The 27857-nt window shown below is 47.6% G+C and overlaps 1 protein-coding gene across 1 annotated transcript in view; it reads left to right on the top strand.

Moving 5' to 3' along the window:
• The window catches only part of LOC116956249 (G-protein coupled receptor 83-like), a 54631-nt gene that overhangs the window by 11782 nt on the left and 14992 nt on the right, over positions 1-27857 (top strand). Inside the window, exons 2-3 of the mRNA XM_032977691.2 lie at positions 1469-1594; positions 5301-5434. Of these exons, the coding sequence (XP_032833582.2) occupies positions 1469-1594; positions 5301-5434 (260 nt within the window). The remainder of the gene's footprint in view (positions 1-1468; positions 1595-5300; positions 5435-27857) is intronic.

Genomic DNA, 27857 nt, shown 5'->3' with positions numbered 1-27857 from the left:
ATAAACATCTCATGTGTAACCTTGATAACACATACGCACGCATTCTCAATGTTTGATTTATTTTACGAAAAAATATTAACACAATTTGTTTTATTTAATGCGTTTTATGCTTATAATCATCCCTTGTCAGGGCTGCTACAATTTGTGAATTGCACATCATCATCATCAACCTCCTCTGTGCGGCCCTCTTGGCTCTGCTCACGACGAGGTCTTCCCTTCATTTAGTTTTGCGTTCTCCAATGTTTTGTCATTCCAAATCGTCTGCACATGTGTGTTGAACTTCTTTCACACCATACGTAGCCAACCGTGGATATTCGGAGGTGCGGGGGAAGGACATCAAGCTTATGGGTCTCTGTGTGATTCTATGGGTCTCTGCGTGAGTCTATGGGTCTCTGTGTGAGTCTATGGGTCTCTGTGTGGGTCTATGTGTCTCTGTGTGAGTCTATGGGTCACTGTGTGAGTCTATGGGTCTCTATGTGAGTCTATGAGTCTCTGTGTGATTCTATGGATCTCTGTGTGAGTATATGTGTCTCTGTGAGAGTCGACGGGTCTCTGTGTGAGTCTATGGGTCTCTGTGTGAGTCTATGGGTCTCTGTGTGAGTCTATGGGTCTGTATGTGAGTCTGTGGGTCTCTGTGTGAGTATATGGGTCTCTGTGTAAGTCTATGGGTCTCTGTGTGAGTCTATGGGTCTGTGTGTGAGTCTATGGGTCTCTGTGTGAGTCTATGGGTCTCTGTGTGAGCCTATGGGTCTCTGTGTGAGTCTATGGGTCTGTGTGTGAGTCTATGGGTCTCTGTGTGAGTCTATGACTCTCTGTGTGATTCTATGGGTCTCTGTGTGAGTCTACGTGTCTGTGTGAGTCTATGGGTCTCTGTGTGAGTCTATGGATCTCTGTGTGAGTCTATGGGTCTGTGTGTGAGTCTATGATTTTCTGTGTGATTCTATGGGTCTCTGTGTGAGTCTACGTGTCTCTGTGTGAGTCTATGGGTCTCTTTGTGAGTCTATGGATCTCTGTGTGAGTCTATGGGTCTGTGTGTGAGTCTATGGGTCTCTGTGTGAGTCTATGGGTCTCTGTGTGAGTATATGGGTCTCTGTGTGAGTCTATGGGTCTCTGTGTGTGTCTATGGGTCTCTGTGTGAGTCTGTGGGTCTGTGTGTGAGTCTATGGGTCTCTGTGTGAATCTATGGGGCTCTGTGTGAGTCTATGGGTCTCTGTGTGAGTCTATGGGTCTCCTTCTGCGTCTATGGGTCTCTGTGTGAGTCTATGGGTCTCTTTCTGCGTCTATGGTTCTCTGTGTGAGTCTATATATGAATGTTGAACTTCTTTCGCACCGCACGTAGCCAACCGCGCTAATCGGATGTTTGACGAGAGTTTAGCGTCTGCAACATTCGCCGTCCAATATGTCTGTGACCGTTTAACTTGAACGCCGTTGGGGGGGGGGGGGGGACCCGTTCATCCTTTACTTTCAGGTCCGATTCGTGAACAACAACTGGGTGTTCGGCAAGACGATGTGTCACGTGAGCCGCTTCGCTCAGTACTGCTCGCTCCACGTGTCCACACTCACGCTCACGGCCATCGCGCTCGATCGATATCAGGTAACAACGGCGCTTGAGCAGCACACACTACACAAAGACAAAGGTCCCCCGTATAGCCTTCACAGACGATTGGGGCAAGTGCTGGTTGAGCAGCACGCACTACACAAAGGCAAAGATCATCCGTATAACCTTCACAGACGATTGGGGCAAGTGCTGGTTGAGCAGCACACACTACACAAAGGCAAAGATCCCCCGTATAGCCTTCACAGACGATTGGGGCAAGTGCTGGTTGAGCAGCACACACTACACAAAGATAAAAATCCCCCGTATAGCCTTAGACTATTGGGGCAAGTACTGGTTGAGCAGCACACACCACACAAAGATAAAGATCCCCCGTACAGCCTTCACAGACTATTGGGGCAAGTGCTGGTTGAGAAGCACATGCAACATAAAGACAAAGATCCCCCGTATAGCCTCAACATACTATTGGGGCAAGTGCTGTTAGCGAGCACCTATGAAGGCGGGCACTGTGACACACGAGGGGGTGGGTGGCCAGCGCGACCGCCTTTGTCTCCCTAGCAGCGATGTTTACTACACACACTGACACACGCATGCTGACAAACACACACACTGACACACACACGCTGACACACACACTGACACACACACACGCTGACACACGCACGCTGACACACACACGTTGACACACGCACTCTGACACACACACGCTGACACACACACTGACACACACACACTGACACACACACACTGACACACACACACACACTGACACACTGACACACACACTGACACACACACACTGACACACTCACACACTGACACACACGCTGACACACACACACGCTGACACACACACACTGATACACACACACGCTGACATACACGCTGACACACACACACTGACACACACACACTGACACACACGCTGACAACAACAACCGCCATTCGCCACTAAGTGGCGGTGACGTCACCACGACGCTTGTGCCAGGCTATGTGCACCGTGAGGCCACGTGAAGTGTCGAACGCCCGCTGGCAGGAGGTCACTGGGCAGACCCAGGTGCCACGGGTCACACACACACTGACACACACACACTGACATACACACGCTGACACACACACACATTGACACACACACACTGACACACACACACACTGACACACACACTGACATACACACACTGACACACACACACACTGACATACACACGCTGACACACACACATTGACACACACACACTGACACACACACACTGACATACACACGCTGACACACACACATTGACACACACACACTGACACACACACACACTGACACACACACTGACATACACACGCTGACACACACACATTGACACACACACACACTGACACACACACACACTGACACACACACTGACACACACACACTGACACACACATTGACACACACACTGACACACACACACTGACACACACACACACTGACACACACACGCTGACACACACACATTGACACACACACACTGACACACACACACTGACACACACACTGACACACACACACTGACACACACACATTGACACACACACACTGACACACACACATTGACACACACACACTGACACACACACTGACACACACACTGACACACACACACTGACACACACACACTGACACACACACGCTGACACACACACACTGACACACACACACTGACACACACACTGACACACACACGCTGACACACACACACTGACACACACACACACTGACACACACACTGACACACACACACTGACACACACACATTGACACACACACACTGACACACACACGCACGCTCGCGACGCCCGAGTGTTGGGGGGTGGGAGGGGGCTTGTGGGGGAGGAGTCAGGGCGCAGCCACGACTCTAACCGCGGCGCCCAATATTTCAATAACTTGAAATTGATTCTAAACATCAAACAAAAATTCGTTTTTACCCTCGGATATCTTGCCTCGGCAATGGGATCGGATTCTAATTTTCCACAGTTCATTGTTTTGCTAAAAACTGCAACAACAACAGCACAAACATCTCCCTTTATCGGGAGAGACGAAATCAGTCAAGAGACGCGATAACCCCCCCCCCAGCCCACCGGGGTCCCCCTGTGAAGTCTCCTCCTGCCCAGCGCGGACCGCCTTTGTTTCAAAGCTGGCAACGGGACGCTTAAAGGTGTGTGGCCACCGATCCTTGAGATCCCATCGGATCGGGGAACATCGTCAGCCGGCGACGGCGGGAGACGGAGCCGCAGATGCACAACAGTGGCGGAGCCAGGGGGGGTGAGAGGGTAGACAATTGTCACCCCCGACAAAAAATAAAAAAATCGAAAATCTGAAACATTCTGCGTATGAGTGTACGACACTCGGTCTGGCGGACTCCGTGCAACTGCATTGTCAGAGTGTGTCGCCAACCGATGGCGTCTAGTTCAACAGCCTGACTCTCTAATCATTCTTGAAATTAACATTTGTTGAATGTCACCCCGGGCTGAAAATCCTGGCTCCGTCCCTGATGCACAAGCCAAAAAAAAATCTAATTTGTAACTCCTCCTTTCAACCATTACATAGGGATTTTGTTTGGGGGTGAGATGTTGTAAATATATAAATGTGTCGTTAAACCCGCCACCACCCGACACAGCCAACTGGTAAGGGTTGTCACGTAGACAGAACGTGGCCAATTCGTCACTAGTACAGCACACCGGTGTGTTGGAGAGCGAAGCCACAACATTCACAATCTGAGTACGACGTTTCGCCAGTAAATACAACCAGCTTCATCAGGCGACAGCCAGATTTGTGGAGAAGTCCTCCACCTGTTTCGTTCCTTACATATAGAGGAGGCGTAGATGTGGTGACCACGCTTCTGCGCTCTTGTGCAATGTGGTGGGAGGGGGGGATTAATGAGTCAACGTACATTATGCATGCGCATTATGCGAGCCCATTGAACTTTTCAACTAACCTTCCTCCTACTCAGTCGAACTTAGTCGCGGTGCGTTTCAAATTGTCGAATTGCTGAGCTCTTTATCATCACTGCTATTATTGATGTGCTTAAGATCAACTCTTCTTCAAGGAGGTTCCCGCCAGGTTTTCGGAGTAGGGGAGGGGGGAGGGCGCGGGGCGATGTTGCTACGTATAAACTAAAAAACTCAAACTAAACAATTTATTTTTTTTATGCTACCAGGCGAGGCCCCACTGAGCGATACAGCTCTTTTTCAGAAGCCAACCTGGCCACAAATGATAGCCCAACGAAGTGGCTTGTCATCATCATGTGGAGCTTTACAAGCAGCCAAATACTCAATAACGCGTGCTGATGTTGATTCTAAATGCGGAGGGGAAAAACCGGAGGACCCAGAGAAAAATCCACGCGACCGCGGGGAGAAAGACACGCAAACTCCAAATATACCGGCATCAGGGTCGGGATCGAACCCACGACCTCCTGCATACAAGGCGAGGTAGTTAACATCTGCTAGCCACCGCGGTGCTAAAATTGAATGAATTGCATGTCATCTTTCAGCACTGGCATATTTTGGACAATTCCGCTTGTATTGTGTGTGTGTGCTTTATGGGTAGGAAACCGGAGATTCCAGAGGAAACCCGTGCAGAGCAGGGGGGAGAACACGCCAAACCCCACACAAAAGCGCGGCCGATGCAAGGAATCAAACCCCCCCCCCGGGCCCTCCTTGCTGCGAGGCGCGTGTGTTACCGCGTGACGGGGGGCCTTGTTGTTCCTTGCAGGTCATAATGCATCCGCTCAAGCAGAGGATGTCCATTCTCAAGGGCATCCTGTGCGTCGCCATCATCTGGGTGCTGGCCACCGTCTTCTCTCTGCCGCACGCCGTTTTCCAAAAGATATTCCGCTTCCAATACAGGTACTGGAGGGAACGGGGAGGGGGGGGTTATGGGGGGTTAGGGAGGGGGGGTTGGCGGATCACCGCACGGACATCGGGGAACTCCCTTCACGAGGTGCCGTTACTCCCGGCTCGCCAGGCAAAAGGGCGGTGCCATCCGCTTGCATCTGTGCGGAGATGTAGGGATGTTGTCCGCCCGCATGCGCTCACGGGCTCGCGGGCTCTCTCCGGGCGCTCCGGGTGTCCTCGCGCTTGCGAATATCTCTCGACAGCAACAAAAACCCCCCCACCCCCCACCATGGTGGCAGGACTCTCCCGAATGAAATAGTCCAACGACTGACTCAGCGTGGCTCACCCGGACACGTAAATCATTGATGACATGTGGTGTTATGATTATAGTTACAGTTGACTCTCGGTTATCCGGTTGTTCCGATTTGCGGATTAACCGCACACCTGAGATTTTATTTACAAATGCTTACTTGAAACCGAATTCCCACCACCATCCATCCCAGAAGAACTGCCTCATCAAGACTCTATACCATAGAGCCCAATGCATTTCCGACCAGGAACACATTACCAGTGAACTCAAGCACGTACACCAGGCTCTCAGGGCTAATGGCTACTCCGACTACACAATCCGCAAAGCCATCACTCCAGTCATGAAGAAGGATCCTCTTGTGGAGCCACTCAAAACCATCACCTTACCCTACATTGCAGGGGTCACTAAAAAGATCTCCAAAATCCTGAATAAACACAAGATCCAGGTCCGATTCAACACAGTACACAAAATCCGTGATTTAGTTCCATCTGTAAAAGATGCTCTTCCAGACATACAGTACCCGGGCGTTTACAAACTAAAGTGCCTCTGTGGTAGTAGCTACATTGGAGAAACCAAAAGACATATCTCGGACCGCATCCGCGAACATAAAGCAGACTTGAAACACGGTAAGACGAACTCCTCTGCCGTGGCAGATCACTGTTACAATTCAGTGGGCTCACATGACATTGACTTCTCCAAGACGGAGGTTCTTTGCAAACCAACCGGCTACCATGAGAGATTCGTTCATGAGGCCATTCACATATACAAGCACAGAGACAATTTCAACCGAGAAGATGGATTCAGGCTTAGTAACCACTGGAAAGATGTGTTAAATCATTTCTGTTCTTAATTAATTGTAATTTTACGATGACCTTCAGACCGCAGCTCTTTCGCCAGCATTGCCTCTTAATACCTCTCACACCACGGTTAATGGTATGGTTTACAACATGGAGTATACTAGGGCCTCGCAGCTGTCTCTCTCCCCCTCCTCTGTTCCGACCATGGACGAACTCGTCCGTCTGAACGGGGCCCGTAGCTATCCGTGGTGCGGAAATTTGAGGGTAAGAATCCACCCATTTTTTCGCCATATAGCATTGTGATATATAACGACTTATGGTTGGTAGCTTAGCTGATTGGAGAATATAGAGTTTATTGATAACATGAAGGTAATTTATATTTTAGTTTTTATTGGTTCACTATATAGTACTGTGAATAGCTCAGATGTGTAGTCATTTCTGTGACCAGTCACTAGCAAATCACTCAGTTATTTCAATGCTAAATTCGCCTAGTTATTTCAATGCTAAATTATCCTGTTTGATTTGTACTAAGTGCCTCGGTGAATGTGTATGCTCTGACTTCAACGTAGCTATTTCTGTAGCAGTTACAAGCGAATCACTCAGCTATTTCAATGCTAAATTCTATGCTAATTCCATTGTCAAGGGGTGCCTCTGCGGATGTGTATGCCTTAACTTAGCTATTTCAATGCTAAATTCTATGCTAATTCCTTTTAACAATGGGTGCCTCTGCGGATGTGTATGCTTTAACTTTTAACATAGCTATTTCTGTGACCAGTCACAAGCTAATCATTCAGCCATTTCAATGCTAAATTTTATGCTAATTCCTTTGTCAAGGCTCTTTGTTCCTCTCACACAGCTTAAAAGCCGTGATCTGAACGTGGCTCTCTCACTCCAGCGCTGTCCTACCAGACAGTCTCGCCCCCTTCACCTGATGAAGGCCGCTTGTGTTGTGGCCGAAACGTCGTGAGAATATTATTGTGTTATTTTATTTTATCAATTTATTATTTTATTCTCATTCTACGTGACTTTACCGAAAGAACCAAAGAAGAACCTGAGATTTTGTCATTAATTAATAACTCGTGGATTTTTCCCTTTGAGCCCAAATAAATAATTCTAAAAACGGTTATACATTGTTATTCTTGTAAATGTTTATTGCAAGTCACGTGCTTAACCGAACAAAAATGTGGCTCCGGTTAATGCAAAATCCACGTGATCACCTCTACAGTACAGTAGTTGCATATCTTGACAACAGTGGGTGGTGGAGTTTGATTTTTCCTTTGAGCCCAAATAAATAATTATAAAAACGGTTATACATTGTTATTCTTGTAAATGTTTATTGCAAGTCACGTGCTTAACCGAACAAAAATGTGGCTCCGGCTAATGCGAAATCCACGTGATCACCTCTACAGAACAGTAGTTGCCTATCTTGACAACACTGGGTGGTGGAGTTTGATTGATTTTGTTTCGCGTGGTTCTGTTGTCCACTTAGTGTGCCGAGTCTTCTGCGTGGGAGCAGGAAAATGTTACACGATGTAACACAATTTTTAATCCTGGGTAGTAAGTGCTATTTCATAATTGCTTATGCCTAAAGGTATAGAAAATGGCTATTATCCCTCACAAACTTAGTTTTTTTTTTACGCCCAAAACCTCTCAGATATGGGATTTCTCATTGCCGCCACGTGTACAGCTCTCTCATCCACGTACGCCTCTTGTCTGTCTCTCAGTGTCGTTCATCCCTCCAGACGTGGCGTGATGTTATCTTGCTTGCCCGGTATGCAGCAGGTCATGGGTTCGATCCCGACACTGGCGCTTGCTGTATATTTGGAGTTTGCGTGTCTCTCTCTCTCCCTCATCATCATCACGGTGGCTGGGAGATGTTGACTACCTCGCCTGGTATACAGGAGGTCGTGGGTTCGATCCCGACCCTGACACCTGCTGCTGCTGTATATTTGGAGTTGCTTGTCTCTCTCTCTCATCATCATCACGGTGGCTAGGAAATGTTAACTACCGCGCTTGGTTTGGAGGATGTCGTGGGTTCGATCCCGACCCTGACGCCTGCTGCTGTATATTTGGAGTTGCTTTTCTCTCTCTCTCTCTCATCATCATCACGGTGGCTAGGAAATGTTGACTACCTCGCCTGGTATGCAGGAGGTGGTGGGTTCGATCCCGACCCTGACACCTGCTGCTGTATATTTAGAGTTTGTGTCTTTCTCTCTCTCCCCGTGGTCGCGTGGAATTTTTCTCCCCGGGTTCTCCGGTTTTCCCTCCACATTTATAAACGTGCATTGAGATTTTATTTCGATTATTATTTTGGCTGCTGTAAATGTCCAAATGATGGGCCGCTTTGTTTAGCTATCATTTGTGGCCAGGGCGCTTCTGAAATATACATTCATACCTCAGTGGCCATTGCCTGCTAGGATGGGGATGGTTTAGTTGTATTTGTTTGTGTTTGGATGATTATTTATCCTTCTTGTACTATGCACTACTATCAAGTTTGTGTTTTGTTTGTTGCAGTAACGTTCTGACCCGCCCCGACCAGACATACGTGAAAAAGAGCTTAATAGCTCGTCGGATTCCTCCAACTTGACGACCTTTTGTTCCGTGCCATTTGCCAGAGGCGGTGTTTTGTGATTCGTACGACGACAGTGTGATGTGCGATTCATGAATAGGAGTATCTTCTTTGGGGAACGTTGTTATCTTACTTTTCAAAATCAAGTTCCATTTTTCAACAGCAATCCATTCTGCTCTCTCTCTTTCTCTCTCTGGCGTCCTTACAGTGAGGGAAAAAAGTATTTGATCCCTTGATGATTTTGTACGTTTGCCCTCTGACAAAGAAATGATCAGTCTATAATTTTAATGGTAGATTTATTTGAACAGTGAGAGACAGAATAACAACAAAAAAATCCAGAAAACGCATGTCAAGTATTTGACCCCCTCTCTATCAGCGTGTATATACATGTATTTGCATTTTAATGAGGGAAATAAGTATTTGACCCCCTCTCTATCAGAAAGATTTCTGGCTCCCAGATGTCTTTTATACAGGTAACGAGCTGAGATTAGGAGCACACGCTTAAAGGGAGTGCTCCTAATCTCAGCTTGTTAACTGTATAAAAGACACCTGTCCACAGAAGCAATCAATCAATCAGATTCCAAACTCCACCATGGCCAAGACCAAAGAGCTCTCCAAGGATGTCAGGGACAAGATTGTAGACCTACACAAGGCTGGAATGGGCTACAAGACCATCACCAAGCAGCTTGGTGAGAAGGTGACAACAGTTGGTGCGATTATTCGCAAATGGAAGAAACACAAAAGAACTGTCAATCTCCCTCGGCCTGGGGCTCCATGCAAGATCTCACGTCCTGGAGTTGCAGTGATCATGAGAACAGTGAGGAATCAGCCCAGAACTACACGGGAGGATCTTGTCAATTATCTCAAGGCAGCTGGGACCATAGTCACCAAGAAAACAATTGGTAACACACTACGCCGTGAAGGACTGAAATCCTGCAGCGCCCGCAAGGTCCCCCTGCTCAAGAAAGCACATATACATGCCCGTCTGAAGTTTGCCAATGAACATCTAAATCAGGGGTCGGGAACCTTTTTGGCTGAGAGAGCCATGAAAGCCACATAATTTAAAATAAATTTCCGTGAGAGCCATATAATATTTTTTTAACACTGAATACAACTAAATGCGTGTATTTTTAACTAAGACCACCAATTTTAGCATCTAATGAGTCTCTGAATGTATCCTTTTTAATAACGTTGTTATACCAACAACCAATGATAAATAAAATACTTCTTACCATTAATGCGACTTCTGGTGCTGCATGGTTTTGCTGATGGCATTGTAGTCTGATTGATACGTGGTGAGGTTAAGCTTCATGCAGGCCTTGAGGCTTTCATCCGTTAAACGGGATCGTAGGTTGGTCTTGATGTTGTTTAGATGTGAGAACGACTGCTCACATGAATACGTAGAACCAAACATGGTCAATACAGCAATACTCACACGTTGCAGTGTGTGGTATGTGACAGGAAGCGCGTTCCATGTTTTGACAATCAGCTGGTCTGCGGGTTGAAGTTTTTTCATTTCTGTCCACTCGTGTTTGCTCGCCAGCTCTGCTTGCTGTCGTTCAAGTCTTTCCAAATCTTCATTCAGTAACTTGAACTTATTCACCCACATGTCTGAAGCCTTCAGGTCAGCAGCTTCCAGCTCAAAATCTCTAATGGAGACACCAAGGATGTAACTCAGGTCGGCTTTGTCCACTGCACACTCGTGTGGATGAGTGATGAACTTGAAAAGACGAGTGTGCTCACGAAATTCTCCAAAGCGTGCTTTGAATGACTGCTGGAGATCAGATGTGAAGCCAGCTCGCTGCTGGAGATCAAAATGTTGAATGGGGTCACTTGCTGTGCACGCATCTTTAAATTCTCCCAGTTTTTCAAAGTGCAGTAAACGACCTGTTTCAATATCCAAGATGAAGAGTTCCAGCTTGTTTTCAAATGCAAACACTGCTTGTTGAAGGGATAAGACTGTATTTCCAATGCCTTGCATTTTCACATTGAGCTGGTTCAGATGTCCAGTCATGTCCACAAGATAGTAAAACTTCAGGAGCCACTCAGTGTTAGCTAGCTCAGGATGCTCGACATCTTTCATTTCAAGAAATGTCCGGACTTCGCTCAGGCAAGCCGCAAAACGGCTGAGCACCTTCCCTCTTGACAACCAACGCACATTGCTGTGCAAAAGCAGACCGGGATAATGATTCCCAACTTCATCCAGCAGTGTCTTAAACTGGCGATCATTTTAAAGCTCGGGCAACAATAAAGTAGACCACCCGAATGACCAGTGACATCACCTCACCAAGCTGCTCGCCACACATTTGAGCACAAAGCACCTCCTGATGTAGAATGCAGTGAAGACTTAGGATTGGAATTTTTTCATGTTGACGAAGAAGCGCTACAAATCCTCTGTTTTCCCCACCATACACGGAGCACCATCGGTACACACCGAAATATGCTTATCCATCGGGAGATTTTTTTTTCTTTAGCGAACTCAATGACAGACTTGAATAAATCCGCTTGTTGACCCTTTCATTGGCAAAACAGCAAGACTTTCCTCACGCAGTGTGTCACCGGCAGCATACCTTGCAATCACACTGAACTGGGATAAATGACTTACGTCTTATTTCGATTTAAAGCTTTCGTGACTGCAATGATTCATCTTCTTTGGTTCTTTCTCATTCTACGTGACTTTACCGAAAGAACCAAAGAAGAGTTACGTCTTATTCTTAGCTCATTCGGTAAAGTCACGTTGAAGGGAAACAATAACATAATAAAATATATATATAACAATACAAATTCTCACGACGTTTCGACCACAACACAAACGGTCGTCATCAGGTGTGTCGGTTTGCATTAATTAATTTTAAAACGGTGTATTTATTTATAAAAAAAATGTCAGCGCCACGCGCAGCGATTTGGCAGTTTATTTAGAAGGACGAGTCCATCTATGTTCTGAAAAGAGGAGGGGGGAGACGAAAAATTAATGTTTGCTGTCTGAAAGCCACTGTAAGCGTGAACAATCAATTAAGACCTGAAATGGTTTATCAAATCCTACCAATGATTGCTAAGCCAGAATCCATCTTCTCGGTTGAAATTGTCTCTGTGCTTGTATATGTGGATAGCCTCATGAACGAATCTCTCATGGTAGCCAGATGGCTTACAAAGAACCTTACGTCTGTTGACTCATCCAAAGCGAGGGAAAAGTATGGTGCTGCATTTATGTCCTTCACTTGTGTTTCCTCCACTTGATTTGCCATCATTATGGTACGATCGTGAACAGTTTTTGCTGACAGAGGCATGTCTTTTATTCGTTTGATTATCTTGTCTTTATCCGAAAAGTCGTCAAAAAGTTCGTTGGCCACATCACGCGTGAATGTTTAGGCATACTCGCCATCTGTGAATGGATTTCCGTTCCTCACAATTGCTAAAGAACCAGCAAAGCTATCCGAATTCCCGTCACCTTGTGTTGTCCATACACGGAGATGCTGCTGACTAGCTTGCACTCTGGACAGTAGCTCTTGGCATACCTTCTTTCTGCTGTCCCCCGCTGGATATTTCGATGCAAATGTGGCATGGCGTGTGTCGAAGTGCCGCTTTATGTTTGACCGTTTCATCGATGAAATTTTATCACTGCATATTAGACACACCGCAGAACCTGCTCTCTCCACAAAGGCGAATTCTTCTGTCCATTCGTGCTGAAATGTGCGGTACTCCTCATCTTTTTTTTCTTTTCGCCATCTTCTTCATCAAAAGGGTTTGCTCTGCATAAATTAGTTAGCTGACTATTTGATTAAAAGTAAGGAAGTTTACTTCTTGACCTCACAACGACCCGTAGGCTACCGCATTATCCAATAAAAATAGAGTTTTGGTGTCAGACAGCTGGGATTGGTTGAGCCACCTGCAACCCTGAGCAGGAGCGGTAGAAAATGGATGGATGGATTAAAATGCATGATAATGTTTTATATTTTAAACGTTATTTTTAGCACTGTGATTTCTATTAAGTTTTACTGTAATGTCAGCGGAATTATTCATTACTTATCATGTTAAGAAATGTCAGCTAAGATTTATTTGCGAGCCAGATGCAGTCACCAAAAGAGCCACATCTGGCTCGCGAGCCATAGGTTGCCGACCCCTGAGATAAATGATTCAGAGGACAACTGGGTGAAAGTGTTGTGGTCAGATGAGACCAAAATGGAGCTCTTTGGCATCAACTCAACTCGCAGTGTTTGGAGGAGGAGGAATGCTGCCTATGACCCCAAGAACACCATCCCCACCGTCAAACATGAAGGTGGAAACATTATGCTATGGGGGTGTTTTTCTGCTAAGGGGACAGGACAACTTCACCGCATCAAAGGGACGATGGACGGGGCCATGTACCGTCAAATCTTGGGTGAGAACCTCCTTCCCTCAGCCAGGGCATTGAAAATGGGTCGTGGATGGGTATTCCAGCATGACAATGACCCAAAACACACGGCCAAGGCAACAAAGGAGTGGCTCAAGAAGAAGCACTTTAAGGTCCTGGAGTGGCCTAGCCAGTCTCCAGACCTTAATCGCATAGACAATCTGTGGAGGGAGCTGAAGGTTCGAGTTGCCAAACGTCAGCCTCGAAACCTTAATGACTTGGAGAAGATCTGCAAAGAGGAGTGGGACAAAATCCCTCCTGAGATGTGTGCAAACCTGGTGGCCAACTACAAGAAACGTCTGACCTCTGTGATTGCCAACAAGGGGTTTGCCACCAAGTACTAAGTCATGTTTTGCAGAGGGGTCAAATACTTATTTCCCTCATTAAAATGCAAATCAATTTATAACATTTTTGACATGCGTTTTTGTGGATTTTGTTGTTGTTATTCTGTCTCTCACTGTTCAAATAAACCTACCATTAAAATTATAGACTGATCATTTCTTTGTCAGTGGGCAAACGTACAAAATCAGCAAGGGGATCAAATACTTTTTTTCCCTCACTGTATGTGGCTTAGATAAATGAAGCAATTGGCGGGACCCCGGGGTTACCATCACTGCCCCGGGGTGGGAAAAACCCGCGTAGCGACACGAGTCTTGTTACCTTACCGACAACAACAAAACGAGTGGTCAATCGATTGGCCTCGTCGAGAGCTACTCGGGGCACTAAGTTTCGTAAAAAGTTGAAAAATTACAGAAACACGTTAAATTCACTGCGGGGGGGGTGGGGGGCGGTGGGGCTCGCCTTGGCAAAGAAGCTGAGGATCGACGGACGCCCCCCGGGGCTTGCGTTTGGCCGGTGGGGGTGGCGCCCATCGTGTCGATCGCTGCTGCTGCTGCTGGCGCTTGTTGGCACGAGTCTGGGCGGGCGGCGCGTTGCTGTCGGGATCACGAGTGGGCGGACTGAAAAATAATAATTATTATTATTATTGACCTGATTTTTGCGGGACCCCGGGGTCCCGCCAAATGATTCATATATCCGAATAGGAATTTTTATTTTCCTGGAGGGATCCGATGAGCTATGAAGCTATTTTTTTCACAGCTGAAATGTACATCTATACTGTATGGAGATACACAGGATAGATACGTTTAAACACGTGGGCTTTTGCGAGCAATAGTATTCATAATAAAGGTTTTTTGGGTTAGATCACCGAAGTATAAATGTGTCGTAACCCTATCCTGGCAAATCGCCCGACGATGCTGGCTGATGTAATTACCAGCGAAACGTCGTACTACTCAAATCGTAAATGTTGTGGATTTACTCTCCATCACACCGGTGGGCTGAAGTAGTAGCTAATCGGCGTTTTGTTTACGTGACAAATCCCTTACTAATCGGCTGTGTCGGGAGGCGGCGGCTTTAACGGCACATGGATACTTACGCGATCTCACCCAATAGCAACCTCTGTTATGGATGATATTGGTCGCGAAAGCGTCAAACTAAAGGCGCAGCCCCTGCAATTGCTTGCAGGCGCCGCTGCTGGAGGAAAGGGGACCTGTGCTCGAGAGCAGCTGCTGCTGCTGCATCGAGAGGCTCTTTAGAGCGTATTTTGCCAACTCCTCCACGCTGGCGAGACGTCTCGAAAGCTGTGCGAGTGCCCACGTTGTGCCCCGCCGATCGATGGTCTCGCTGCGGTGAGCCCGTTGCCGCGTGTGTTTGAAACCGCGACCACCCACGCCGAGATGGAGTCGAACCTCGGCTCGCTGGATCGCGGGTCCGGCGCGCTGCTCACAGTCGCTCCGCTGTGGCAGCGTGATGGATGCATGAACACAGCCCCGCGACTAGCTTTGCCAATCCGCTGCTGGATGAATGGTCTCCCCACACAGCGTGTGGGCGGTTGTTGGCCAGGCGTGTCCCCACTTGTATTATCCCCTGCGATCGTCTTTGTGCATTCATCAACCCCTCAAGGAAGAACATTACGAGTGTCTGCGGCTTGAATATATATTGTTTTAAACATACACATTACACGTGCACATATATATAGAAAGGAAGAGAGACGCCTCGTGCGCTTTCATCGCTATAATTTACAACAAAGGAGAGAGATATAAAGTGAAGGATTAGAAAAGACGTTAAATTGAGCGTGGCTCCATGCCTCAATTGGGAGCGTCGCACGATAGTTATTAGAGCTGCACACTTTGCTTCCTCGCCCACGGCTCGCCCACGCTTTCATCGTCCGCTCGACGCTAAAATTGCGCACGAGGACACAGTCTCAAATCCCGAGGTCCTGGGCTTTCAGGCTCGAAACATTTCGGGTAAACGACTCGCACGCTCGCACGCCCGCTCGCTCGCGCGCTCGGCACCGGTGTGAAATTACGGAGCACAAGGGCCCTCCATATATATTTTAAAAAAATGGTATTAAATAATTAAATTTCCACTTGGATTCAGATCTAAGAGCTTCGTTCGGTCAAAGTATATTGCATTTAAAGGCGTACAGGTTTTCACAGCCAATATTATGATTCGTAATAGATTTTTTTTTCAGGCCGTCTGGCTAAGCGACAGCCGTGTAACCGTCTCCCGGCCGAGCCATCCGGACGGATTAAAGTGTCACATGAATCGCAATCGGATCGCAATCGGCTGACAACGCAACCAAATTGTGATATTGTTGAAGCTCGTTCGCCGGAAGAGGAATTCCTCGCGCGAGCAAATTTAGCGGTGACACACGCGGCCCTTCGCTTGCAGCTGCGTTGAGCACCGTCAGGGCGAATCTTCTGACTTCTTGGTCCCGTGTCTTAATCGCTAAATTCGTTTGCGATAATTGTTTCTTCAACTTTACCTGCCGGGCGAGCTGCAATAATCACAATTGGCGCGTTGCTGTTGTTGTTGTTGCTGCTGCTATTCGCTTGTACCAGGCGTGACGCATTTTTTTTACAATTTTTATTTTTATTGAGACAAATGTGCGGGGCACGATACATCACGTCGTGACGCACGCGCACACACACATACACACACACACGTAACACACACACACATACAACAACAACAACAACCGCCATTCGCCACTAAGTGGCGGTGACGTCACCACGACGCTTGTGCCAGGCTATGTGCACCCTGAGGCCACGTGAAGTGTCGAACGCCCGCTGGCAGGAGGTCACGGGGCAGACCCAGGTGCCACGGGTCGACTGACTGAGATGACTGGCTGATGCACCACCTGTGCCCCCTACTGTGCCAACCTGCTGTGCTTTAGCCACCCGGCGCTCCGCTCGCTGTTGTGAGCGTCGCTCCTCCGCCCTCCGTTGTTGTTGGAGGGCGACTGCCTCCAACTGCCCAGTAGCATCCTTCACGAGCCTCCTCCACAGAGGCCGATCTTGACACCGCTGGTACCAGTCATCGGCAAGTCCACTCAGCTCCACGTCCTCCTGTACCACATCACTCCATCTCTCCTCTAGCCCGTGCCGCGCCCGCTTAGCCCCCTCAATCCGGCCAAACAAAAGCTGTTTCGGCATGCGGTGGCTGGGCATGCGGGCTACATGACCCAGCCATCGCAGCCTTGCCAGCCGGAGGAGCTCACCGATGGGACCCTGCCCAGATCTTTCAAGGATTTGTGAGCTCCTCACTCAATCCAGTCTGGTTAAACCCAGGATGGATCGTAGGCAGGCCAGCCTAAATGTTTCTAACCGGCGAAGATGTTCCATTAGGGGGGTCCACGTTTCGCAAGCGTAGAGAAGGGAGGGAATGACCGTGGCCGAGAAGACCTGAAGCTTAGTGCGGAGCGACAGACCAGGTAGCTTCCACACAGCGTTACGCAACCGATGAAAAGATATTGCCGCTCGACTGATTCGGAGTGAGACCTCTGCTGTTAAACTGGAGCCAGTCATAAGCACACTGCCCAGGTATGGGAAACTCTCCACTCTCTCCACAACTGCCCCATCACCGATTGGGAGTTGTGGGGGTGGAGTGTCCGATGGTACAAAATACCCAGGCAGGTGCTTAGTTTTGGTGGGGCTGATGGTAAGGCCCCACCTCTTAGTGGCACGCTCCAGTCTCAGCAGCAGCGTCTCCAACTCCTCCTCTGACTGAGCAGCTATTACCAAGTCATCAGCATACATAACGTGGTTGAGCAATAGGGAGCCATCCCTTGACCGCACCCGGGCATCGATTAGCCTCCCATTATATCTGTACCATATGGAGATTCCCCCGGTACAGCTATTGAAGGCTTCACGAACTACGTGGTCAAAATAGATGTTAAATAATGTGGGAGCCAGAGGACATCCCTGTCGCACCCCAAGGTGTACAGGGAATGGCTCTGACTCCCGGCCACGTAGTTTTACCTGGGCCCGCTCACCATCATGAAGGTCCTTAATGATCGTGAGCAGAGGGTCAGGTACTCCAAAAGCACGAATAACGACCCAGAGCCCAGGCCTACTGATGGTATCATAGGCCTTGACCAGGTCAATAAAGCAGAGATGTAGGTCTTGTTGGAATTCCCTACACCTCTGCTGTAGCAGACGGACAGAAAATATGGCATCTGTGCAGGACCGCCCTTTCCTGAAACCGCATTGGGGCTCCGCAAGCCTCTCCTCAGCGTGCCTGGCAAGGCGATGCTGAATAATCCTTGCCAGGACCTTTCCCGGCACACTGAGGAGTGAGATGCCCCTGTAGTTGTTACAGTCTGTGCGGTCCCCCTTCTTAAAAAGGGGGACCACCAGGGCATCCTTCCAATCCTGCGGAACCCGTCCAGTGGTCCAGACTGTTGTTATGATGTCATATAGGGCAGTCTGTGCACAAACGCCACCCTCCCTCAGCATTTCGCTTGGGAGATCATCTCTGCCCGCTGCCTTTCCTGGTCTCAGACTCCGGATCGCCTTCAATACTTCCTCAGCAGATGGCACCTCAGCCAGCCACTCACAGGGGGTGACTTCATCCAATATTTGAGGCACCGCAGCCTCAGCAGGGTCATCCTCACTTTGTGCCACGATGTTTTCCTGGCTGAGGGATTTTCCCTCCCCCAGGACCTCACAGAAATGCTCAGCAAATCTGCGAACCTGTTCCTGGGGGTCGGAAATTGGATCACCGTTTTTTCCCCTAATGATGGTAATAGGTGTGGCGCTGCAGGTTACTTTTTTGATGGAGTTAAATAGAGATTTGTGATCACGGGCCACTGAGGCAGACTCCATCTCCTCAGCAACCCGCGACCACCACCCATCCTTGCAGCGCCTCACGGCTCTCCGAACCTCCGAGCAAAGGCTGCGGTAAGCCTCCTCATTCTCTGACATGGGATTCTGTAACCGAGACAGTGGGCCTGTGGCTTTTTCTCAACTATCCTGAACACATCCTCTGTCAACCAGGGTCTCCGGGGAGGTCTGGACCGCGTACCCAAAGCAGCCATTGCAGCTGCATGAGTCACAGTCCTAAACCTCGCCCATTTACCCTCGACATCCGGAGGAGTGGGGGATGATGCCAACCCCAGCCGCAGGCGATGATGGAATTCTCGCTTGCAACTTTCAGCAGATAACTGAGACCAGGCCACTTTAGGTTGGAATGGGGTCCTGGGTATACACCCACCACGGGAGCGGAAGAATGGCAGGCGCATCTTACAGATGACAAGTCGATGGTCAGAGGGCAGATCACCTCCACGGTAGGTCATGGTGTCAAGGACATGGGCTCGCATCCGCTGGTCCGTCACTATGTAGTCCAGCAGATGTTCTTGCTTGGACCCGGCATGCATCCATGATGTTGTGTGGATGCGCCGATGCCGGAACAGCGTGTTGGTAATTACAAGCCCATGGGCTGCACAAAAATCTAGCAGCCTCCTACCGTTGTTATTGAGCTGATCTGGCCCATGCCCTCCAATCACTCCAGACCAGGTGCCAGCATCATGACCCACTCGGGCATTGAATCACCCAACAAGATGACTCTATCCCGAGGGGCCACTTTAGCCAGCACCTGTGACAGGAGGTCATAGAAGGCATCTGACTCATCGGCTTTGCCTGCATCCCTCCACGGATGTTCGTCTTTGGTGGGGGCATAAGTAACCACGATCACCACTCTTCGCCTCCGATTGATGGGAAGGCGAGCCCAAAGTAGCCTGGGGCTTACAGCTTCCCACACCTCACCGCCACGCTCCCACGCCCCCTTCATTCTTTTGTTCATAAGAAGAACCACACCCTGTTGTTTGACAGTCTGCTGCCCCGAGTAGAGGGACTGTCCACCCCTTATGATGGCAGGAGCCAGAACCGTAACACACACACACTCACACACACGTAACACACACACACTCACACGTAGCACACACACTCACGTAACACACTCACACTCGTAACACGCACACACACACACACCGTCAACATGAAGCCAACCCCGTTATGAAAAGCAGGGGGGGGGGGCTGTAGAAGGATGGGGGAAGCAGGCTCGCTACCCCCAACCAAACAAGGTGGGTCCCACCGAAATGTGAAAGTGCAACTTATTGTTGTTATAATAATAAGGGGGAAGGGATGACAAGAGGAGAGAGGGATATAACCAAAGCACGTCTGACATTGAAAAAAAAAACACGAGAGGCGACCTCAACGAGCATTTATTTTCTTCCTAAGAATAGTTTTTCCCCTTTTTTCTGGCAACAAAACTGAACCCTTTACGTAGAAACATGTTACAGCATTAACCACAATGCTTGAGGTCAGAATGCAAACAAAAAAAACATACTCTGATAATACATGAATTGTCCTTGAAACTGATTGGTCCACACCAGAGACAGCTTTCTTTTGAGCCTCGTCTCAAGCGGCGTTAAAGCAGAGGACACCAAAAGGCATATATATATATATATGTTTAACCTTTCGCACCCCTCTGGAATCCGGCTCCCCGTCTAATCTTGCCGTGGCGATGGCCTCCTTGGTCCATGGTTGCATGTCTCCCGACCCTCCATCCCGCTAACTTGGTTGGCTGTGTCGGGTGGTGGAGGCTACCATGACAGAAAAGTTTGGTTTGTCGTGACGCGTGGCACCGCGTTCTCGTCCTGCTGAACTCCCGTCACTTGCTGGCCACTGCCGTAATTACGACCTTATCCGAACCGTTCGCTCTCAGAATGTAATTATTTTCGAGACTCGTGACATATTTACAATGGTTATCGTTTATATTACTTTGAATGCATTTATATGCATTTATACTGTAAGTGCAAATCTTAATGGCATTTAAAGTGAACATACTTTACAATGAAAACAGTACAGTATAGCGTGGTGGTGCAATTGTATCCGTTTTATAAACACTTAAATTATTTCGATTTACAGCTTTCGTGACTGCAAGGATTCATCTTCTTTGGTTCTTTCGGTAAAGTCACGTAGAATGAGAATAAAATAATAAATTGATAAAATAAAATAACACAATAATATTCTCACAGCGCTGTCCCACCAGACAGTCTCGTTCCTTCACCTGATGAAGGCCGCTTGTGTTGTGGCCGAAACGTCGTGAGAATGTTATTGTGTTATTTTATCAATTTATTATTTTATTCTCATTCTACGTGACTTTACCGAAAGAACCAAAGAAGACTTAAATTATTGATGACATTAAACAAACTTGTATGATTTATATTATTATTTATATTATTGTACCATTGTATTAATGTTATATCCTTTATATTATTTGTATTATATTTATATTATTTACGATCCGCAGACTCATCATTACGTCGTTGGACGGAAGTCCCACCACCGTTGATGCGGAGGGCATTGACTGCTTCTGTGGGGCTATGGGGCCGTCCATAAATGACGTCACGTACCTGGGGGGGGGGGGGTCAGAGATTTGTGACGATGTGTGACGATGGGGGGGGGGGGGGGGTTGAGAAATGTGACGTCACATCAAAATGCGCAACTTTGAATAAACATAGACAACACGTTCTACTTAATTAAATAGACTTTTTAATAAATGTTTTCTCCTACAACATCAGAGTGCAGCGCCACATTAAATACGCACTACAATGACAATAGTTTAATGCGATTTGAAGCATGTTTTATTTTCAAAATGGAAATATGGTTTTGGGGGGGGGTCAGAGCTTTGTGACGTCATATTTGAGGGGGGTCTGACTTTTTGTGACGCCGTGTGACGAAGGGGGGGGGGGGAGTCAAAAATCGCGTGACGTCATTTATGGACGGCCCCTATGTGGTAGGCAGCAGAGGGCAGTGCAGCGATCTCCATTGTTGGAGTGTACTTCCATGCTCCCCACGTCTGGCACTCTCCGCCTTCGCATTCCCGCACTGACCGGCGTGGTGAAGTATGGTCAAATGAGTCCCGCATGACGCGCACGGTGCATGTGGAACGGGTCCCCTTCATCCAGCAGTGGATTAGTCGGTGTGCCTTGCACGTGACTCATTGAATCGTGATCCAATGAGTCATTGGGCATTTGTAACGAAATTATATATATACACAAGGGACGTATTTAATTATAAGCATTTGCGGTGCTGGATTAAGGAATCCCATTATGTTCGTAATGGTGGTGAGAATTTTAATTAAAGCCTAGCAATCATTAACCCAGTATGATTATTAGTCTTCATCGCAATAATTTTTGTGGGGCGGGGGGGCCTTTGTTATTAAAAAAAAATGACGCGATTGTTAAAATTCCTGCGATGAATACACTGTGTAACGAAACTAGTCATTTTTTTATTACTTTAGTCTAAATACATGTTAATTTTGATTCATATGTTGTTTTTTTCTGACTTTATGTGAACGTCCTCGTGCTCAGTGAAATTAGGTAAATTTCAAAATATCGCTGTCCTGGTCCACAAAAGCAAAGTTTGTGGGGAATAATAGCCGTTTTCTATACTTTTTAGGCACAAGAAATTACGAAATAACGCTTACTACCCAGGATCAAAAAACTGTGTTACATAGTGATATATCATTTCAGGGGTACAACGGGGTTTTTTGTTGTTATGCTAAATATTTTTTCTGATTGTTTAGCGGAGATAAAGCCAATGGTGGTGACTCGTCACGTGCATCGGGACCAGAGACAAAGGTCCCTCCCACCGTGTTAGCTGCATAAAACTGTGCAGGCGAAGTGCTGTTAAGCAAGCGCCTGCAAAGTCCGGCACGGCACACACACACACACGCGCGTGCGCGCATGGATAAAAGATAAAGATCCCCCGTGTAGCCTTAACAGACTGTTGGGGCAAGTGCTGTTGGCGAGCACCTATGAAGGCCGGCACGGCGCACGAGGGGGTGGGTGGCCAACACCACGCCCATCAACACTCCATCATCACTCCATCGCTACATCACTCCATCATCACGTCATTACTCCATCGCTCCTCCATCGCTCCTCCATCACTCCACCATCACTCCATCATCACTCCATCACTCTATCGCTCCACCTGACCATTGGCCCGGCCAGCAGCTCGCGTACTTCCCGACCCCGCCGAGACGTAAGAATGCTAGATTTAAAGCTTTCGTGACTGCTAGGATCCATACTCTTTGGTTCTATTGGGTAAAGTCACGTAGGTGAAAATAAAATAACAAAAAGACGTCTCGTCCCTTCACCTGATGAAGGCCGCTTGTGTTGTGGCCGAAACGTCCTTTTGTTATTTTATTTTCACCTACGTGACTTTTCCCCAATAGAACCAAAGAGTACGTTTGAATGCCTCCTTGAACCCCGGGGGTCTGCGTGCGATCTCTAAAACTCTGATCCTCGTTTTGCCTATCCACGTGGTCATTGCGATCCGTGCGTCTGTCTGTGCTTATTTCTGCACTTTTCCGTTTTTGTTCAAGCAATGTTTTTACCCCCCCATGTATTAGTCTCGTTCGTGACCGTGTCTCTGAACGATTCGAACGCACGTGTGTACGTGCGTTCGACTTCCTTCGCAGCCGTACGTTAGCCAAACCGTGCTCATGGGAGATACGGGGGAAGGACAACAAAACTAAGCACACAAAAAGCAGTTCTTAAAGAAACGAGTTTTCAACCAGGTAGCAGGCACATGGCAGTATAAAATGAATATGGTTATTCGTAAATAGAGCATTTCAGGGACACTTTGCCCTATATTTTTGGATAGTCGTTTGTCTTCTGGACAAATATATTCTTGTCACAATAAGACATTTGTCTCTGCTTTTCACAACCCAATGACGTCTGCTGAAGGATTGTTACTAACCTCTCAGAGCAGGAATGGATTTCTTTTCTCGCGTGAGTTGAATTTTAATGCCCGTGACTCATGTATAGGACCAACCTCCTTTAAATCCAGTCGTGGGGTTTTCGATCATCCTCTCTGCGTATTGATGAGCGTTTCCACAATGCGCGAAAGCGAGATTTTTTTGATCGTCTACTTTCGACAAAACAATTGCACCCGTTCGTGCGAAATAAATCCGAGGCTTTTCACCTCATCTCCGAGATATGTGGGTGTGTGTTTACACACATTTAATTTAATTGTAGGATAATTCGCGAGATACGGACATGGTACGCCAGGTGATAATTGCATTTGTAATGGAGCCGTTTGGTTTTTGTGTGTGTCTTTTTTGTTTTGTTCTAAGACCATCACAGGGACACGTGCATACGCAGTCAAATTCCCTCGACTGATGAATGGGATGTAGTGTGGGAAGCGGGGTAGTTGTTTGGCGCAAAGCGCTAAGTAACCAGTTGCTATGGCTGGCCTCGGTGATGGGCGATATCTGAACCGGTCCTTGTAACTGCATATATATACACACACATTTTTATTGATTGATTTCTAGGCCAAAATACATAGTTTCGAATATATTCAGAGCAATAATATGTCGAAAAAACTTTAAGGGAGGCGTAAAAACGATCAGAATCAGAATTCCTTTTTTTATACTGGAGGAATCCGATGAGCTGTAAAGCTCTTTTGCACAGATGACGAGACAGCAGTAGCATCGATGTTTTGGTCTCGGGCTTCCTCAAGGTCAACTCAGCCTCATTCTCAGACAACATCACAACATGGATGTTTCGATTTAAGGCTTTCGTGACTGCAGGGATTCATATTCTTGGTTCTTTTGGCAAAGTCACGTGACTTTACCGAAAGAACCAAGAATATGGATGTTTTCCTTCCGATGTCTTGTTTTCCACGATGTATTTTACAAGCCTCTGAAAACGAAAAAATAGATGATCAAATTATTTTTGGCTAAAGCTGATGAGAAAAAAATGGTCCCCCTCTGCAACATCGTTCGCAGCAGGTGTGTATGTGTGTGTACACTGCAGATGGTTTTAAGTGAATATTCTGGGTGGCAGACGCAGGTTTTGACCAACGTGGAAGAGTAGGCCAAGCTATACAGCTCCCTTCAGTCGAGGCCCCCTTCTCGCCAGCAGTGGCGGCAGCGAGCGATGGCAGGTTCAGCACCTCTGCCATTACCTGTTCCTGCGCCTTCGCGAATGAATATCGTGAGCAAATTAACAAACATCATGCTCGAAGAGCTTTTTTGTATTGTGCGAGATAAAAGAGAGGGGGTTTCAAAGTGTGTTGTTCAACGGTTTATGAAATGTTATCCTTTGTAGGGGCTTTTGTCGTGGAAATTGTGTGCGATAAAGGCAACATGGCCGACAGAATATTACGTTACATTACACTTGCATGTCGCGCGTGAGGAACTTTCCACATGAAAACAGAAACAAAACAACAGATTAAATTATGCATCTGCTTTCACACCATGATCCACTGGAATATTTACTCCGTTTTCATAATTTTCGGGACAAAGCCACTGGCCATTTTAAAGCCACTTAATGACTTACAATTCAAAGGGTCTGACACTTGTTAAAATATAAATGACTTAACCGTATTAACGTTAATTTCCAGCCCTGTCTCAATTTACTGCTGGATGAAGGGGGCTTCTTCTCATGCCATTGTCGGTCACAAGGGTTGTTTGACTATACTTTACCATGCTCGTCAGCGTGAGGTGGTGACTTTTTTTATTTATGATTGTGAAACGGTCCTCAAAAAACAGTTCCCACAGCATTAGCATTGCCGACCCACTCCACAATCCCTGCACCTAATTGCTCGGGAGTAACCCCTTGGTACGAAGAAAGGGGATTGGTGGCTTAAGATTAGGGGACGATTTGTGATTGGTGGCTGGGAGTGAGGTGACAGGGATGAGGGGGAATATGGAGAGGAGACCGGGGGGATAAGAGGACACGTCGGAGGTGTGACGAGAGGAGGAGAGAGCTGTGAATGAAGGAGGGAGCTGTGGGTGAAGGAGGGAGCTGTGGGTGGAGGGAGCTGTGGATGAAACAGAGAGCTGTGGATGAGGGAGAGAGTTTTGGATGAAGGAGAGAGTTTTGGATGAAGGAGAGCGTTTTGGATGCATGAGAGAGAAAGAGATGATGGAGGGAGCTGTGCATGGGGGAAAGAGGGAGCTGTGGATGAAGGAGAGAGATGGATGAGAAGAGAGCTATGGATGGAGGGAGCTGTGGATGGAGGGAGCTGTATGTGATAGAGTAGGTGTAATAAACTGACTGCAACCTGTCGCCGCTTGTTGGTGAGGAGAATGTCCGCTACATTTGTAAGGCTAGAGACTCGCGTGGGGTCATGGTTCACACACTGGAAATGCGATCCAGAGGTCACCGGTTCGACCTTCTGGCATGGCAGTTTGAAACAATGGGTGCAGGTGACCACCCCCACGCCGCCTCATGCCACCCAGCAGCGTACAGTACGTGGCGACGCCACGGTCAGTCGATCGGTAGTTGATATGAAGTGTGTGTACTCCCGACCCCTCCAATATGTCTGGCTGGTGTGGAAGAGTAGGCCAAATACACTCTGGAGGGGCTCTTTTGAGCTCCCTCAACTGGACACATTTCTGCCGGCAGTGACGTGAGCGGGCAAGTACGTGGCTGCCCCTTCACCTTTCCAAAAGCCGATAGCCTCTTTTATCTCAGCCTCATTATGCCATCACGTCCATCTTGGCCTGCCTTCAATAACCATCGTAACATTCTGCCGTGTCTCCTGCGTTCGTCCCACCGATGGATGTTCCGATTGTTTCGTTCTCTTCTCGCGAGTCGTGGCAATAAGGTTCAGAGGCTGAAGGTCAATGCCGATGGCCACGACGAGAGGGCTTCAGGAGAGAGGAGTGAGCGTTTGTGTCGTTTCGCTGTTTCCTCCTCCTCCGTTGAAGGAGCCCAGACCACAGTGAGTTTACTACTCGGTCCGTAGTTTGGGTTCCATGGCCACTGCTGTGGCTTGTGTCTTCAATGTTTCTCTGTGTATCTCCGAGTTTGTGCATGTCTCTATGGGTTTAATGCATCGTTATATATCTATGAGTCTCTAGTGTCTCTAGGGGTTTAAGCTATCTTTAAATATCTCTGAGTCTCTACATGTCTCTATGTTACACGGTCCAAATTTTCTTGCTGTGGTTTTCACACCTGATGATGATTGCTTGTGTTGCAGTCGAAACGTCGTGAAAATTTTATTGTTTTATATTTTTATTATTTTATTGCTTCCCTTCTACGTGGTGACTTTACTGAAAGAACCAAGAATATGCATCCCTGCAGTCACGAAAGCTTTAAATCAAAATTTATGTCTCTATGGGTTTAATGTATCTCCATGGGTCTCTGAGTCTCTATGTGTCTCTATGGGTTTAATGTATCTCCATGGGTCTCTGAGTCTCTATGTGTCTCTATGCGTTTAATGTATCTCCATTGGCCTCTGAGTCTGTATGTGTCTCTATTAGTTTAATGTAACTCTATGGGTATCTCTGTCTCTATGCGTCTCTATGGGTTTAATGTATCTCCGTGGGTCTCTGAGTCTTTACCTGTCTCTGTAGGTTTAATGCATCTGTATATATCTCTGAGTCTCTAACTGTCTCTATGTGTCTATAACATGGTCCATAGTCTGGGCTGCATATGCCACAATCGCACCAATTTGGCTTGAGTATTTAACTGTCCATTGATTGCGTGTTTGCTGAACTTCCTTCGCACCGTAACGTAGCCCAACCATTCGCGGGGGAGATGTGCCGCGAATTGCCCCGTTCGTGAACTTGTTTGCTCGCGACTTTTGTTTTGCTCATTTTTGTCTCGAGCCTTCGACTCTGCAGCCTCATTCCTGCAAGGCGTTCTATCGTCCGTCGCTGCCCGGCAGTTCCCGTCGTGATTGCGTTGCCTCCGCCTGTTCGCGCTCGCGAAACATCGAACTACTTCGGGAAACGCCGACATTGGGATGTAAGGTTTTGCATTCATAGGGTGGCCTGCAGCTCAAAAGCACCGAACGCCTCCTCTCAACGCACTGCATGGCCCTACGGCAGTCCAAGCCAAGGGGACCTCCCCCCCCCCCTCGCCCGTGGCAGCTGTCCTGATGCAGCTCAATTTAAATGCAGCACCTCCAACGCCTCGGAGTGGTTCCTCCCGTAATGTTGTAAATATTCCTGCAAAAAAAAAACATATCCCGCAGCAGAAGATTGGTGCTGGATGCAGCGAG

The sequence above is a fragment of the Petromyzon marinus genome, chromosome 64 (assembly GCF_048934315.1).
Source record: "Petromyzon marinus isolate PM22_M1 ecotype Great Lakes invasive population chromosome 64, UKy_Petmar_22M1.pri1.0, whole genome shotgun sequence".
Lineage (NCBI taxonomy): Eukaryota > Metazoa > Chordata > Hyperoartia > Petromyzontiformes > Petromyzontidae > Petromyzon > Petromyzon marinus.
The sequence above is the reverse complement of the archived record's forward strand: the minus strand, read 5'-3'. Positions and strand labels throughout refer to the sequence as shown.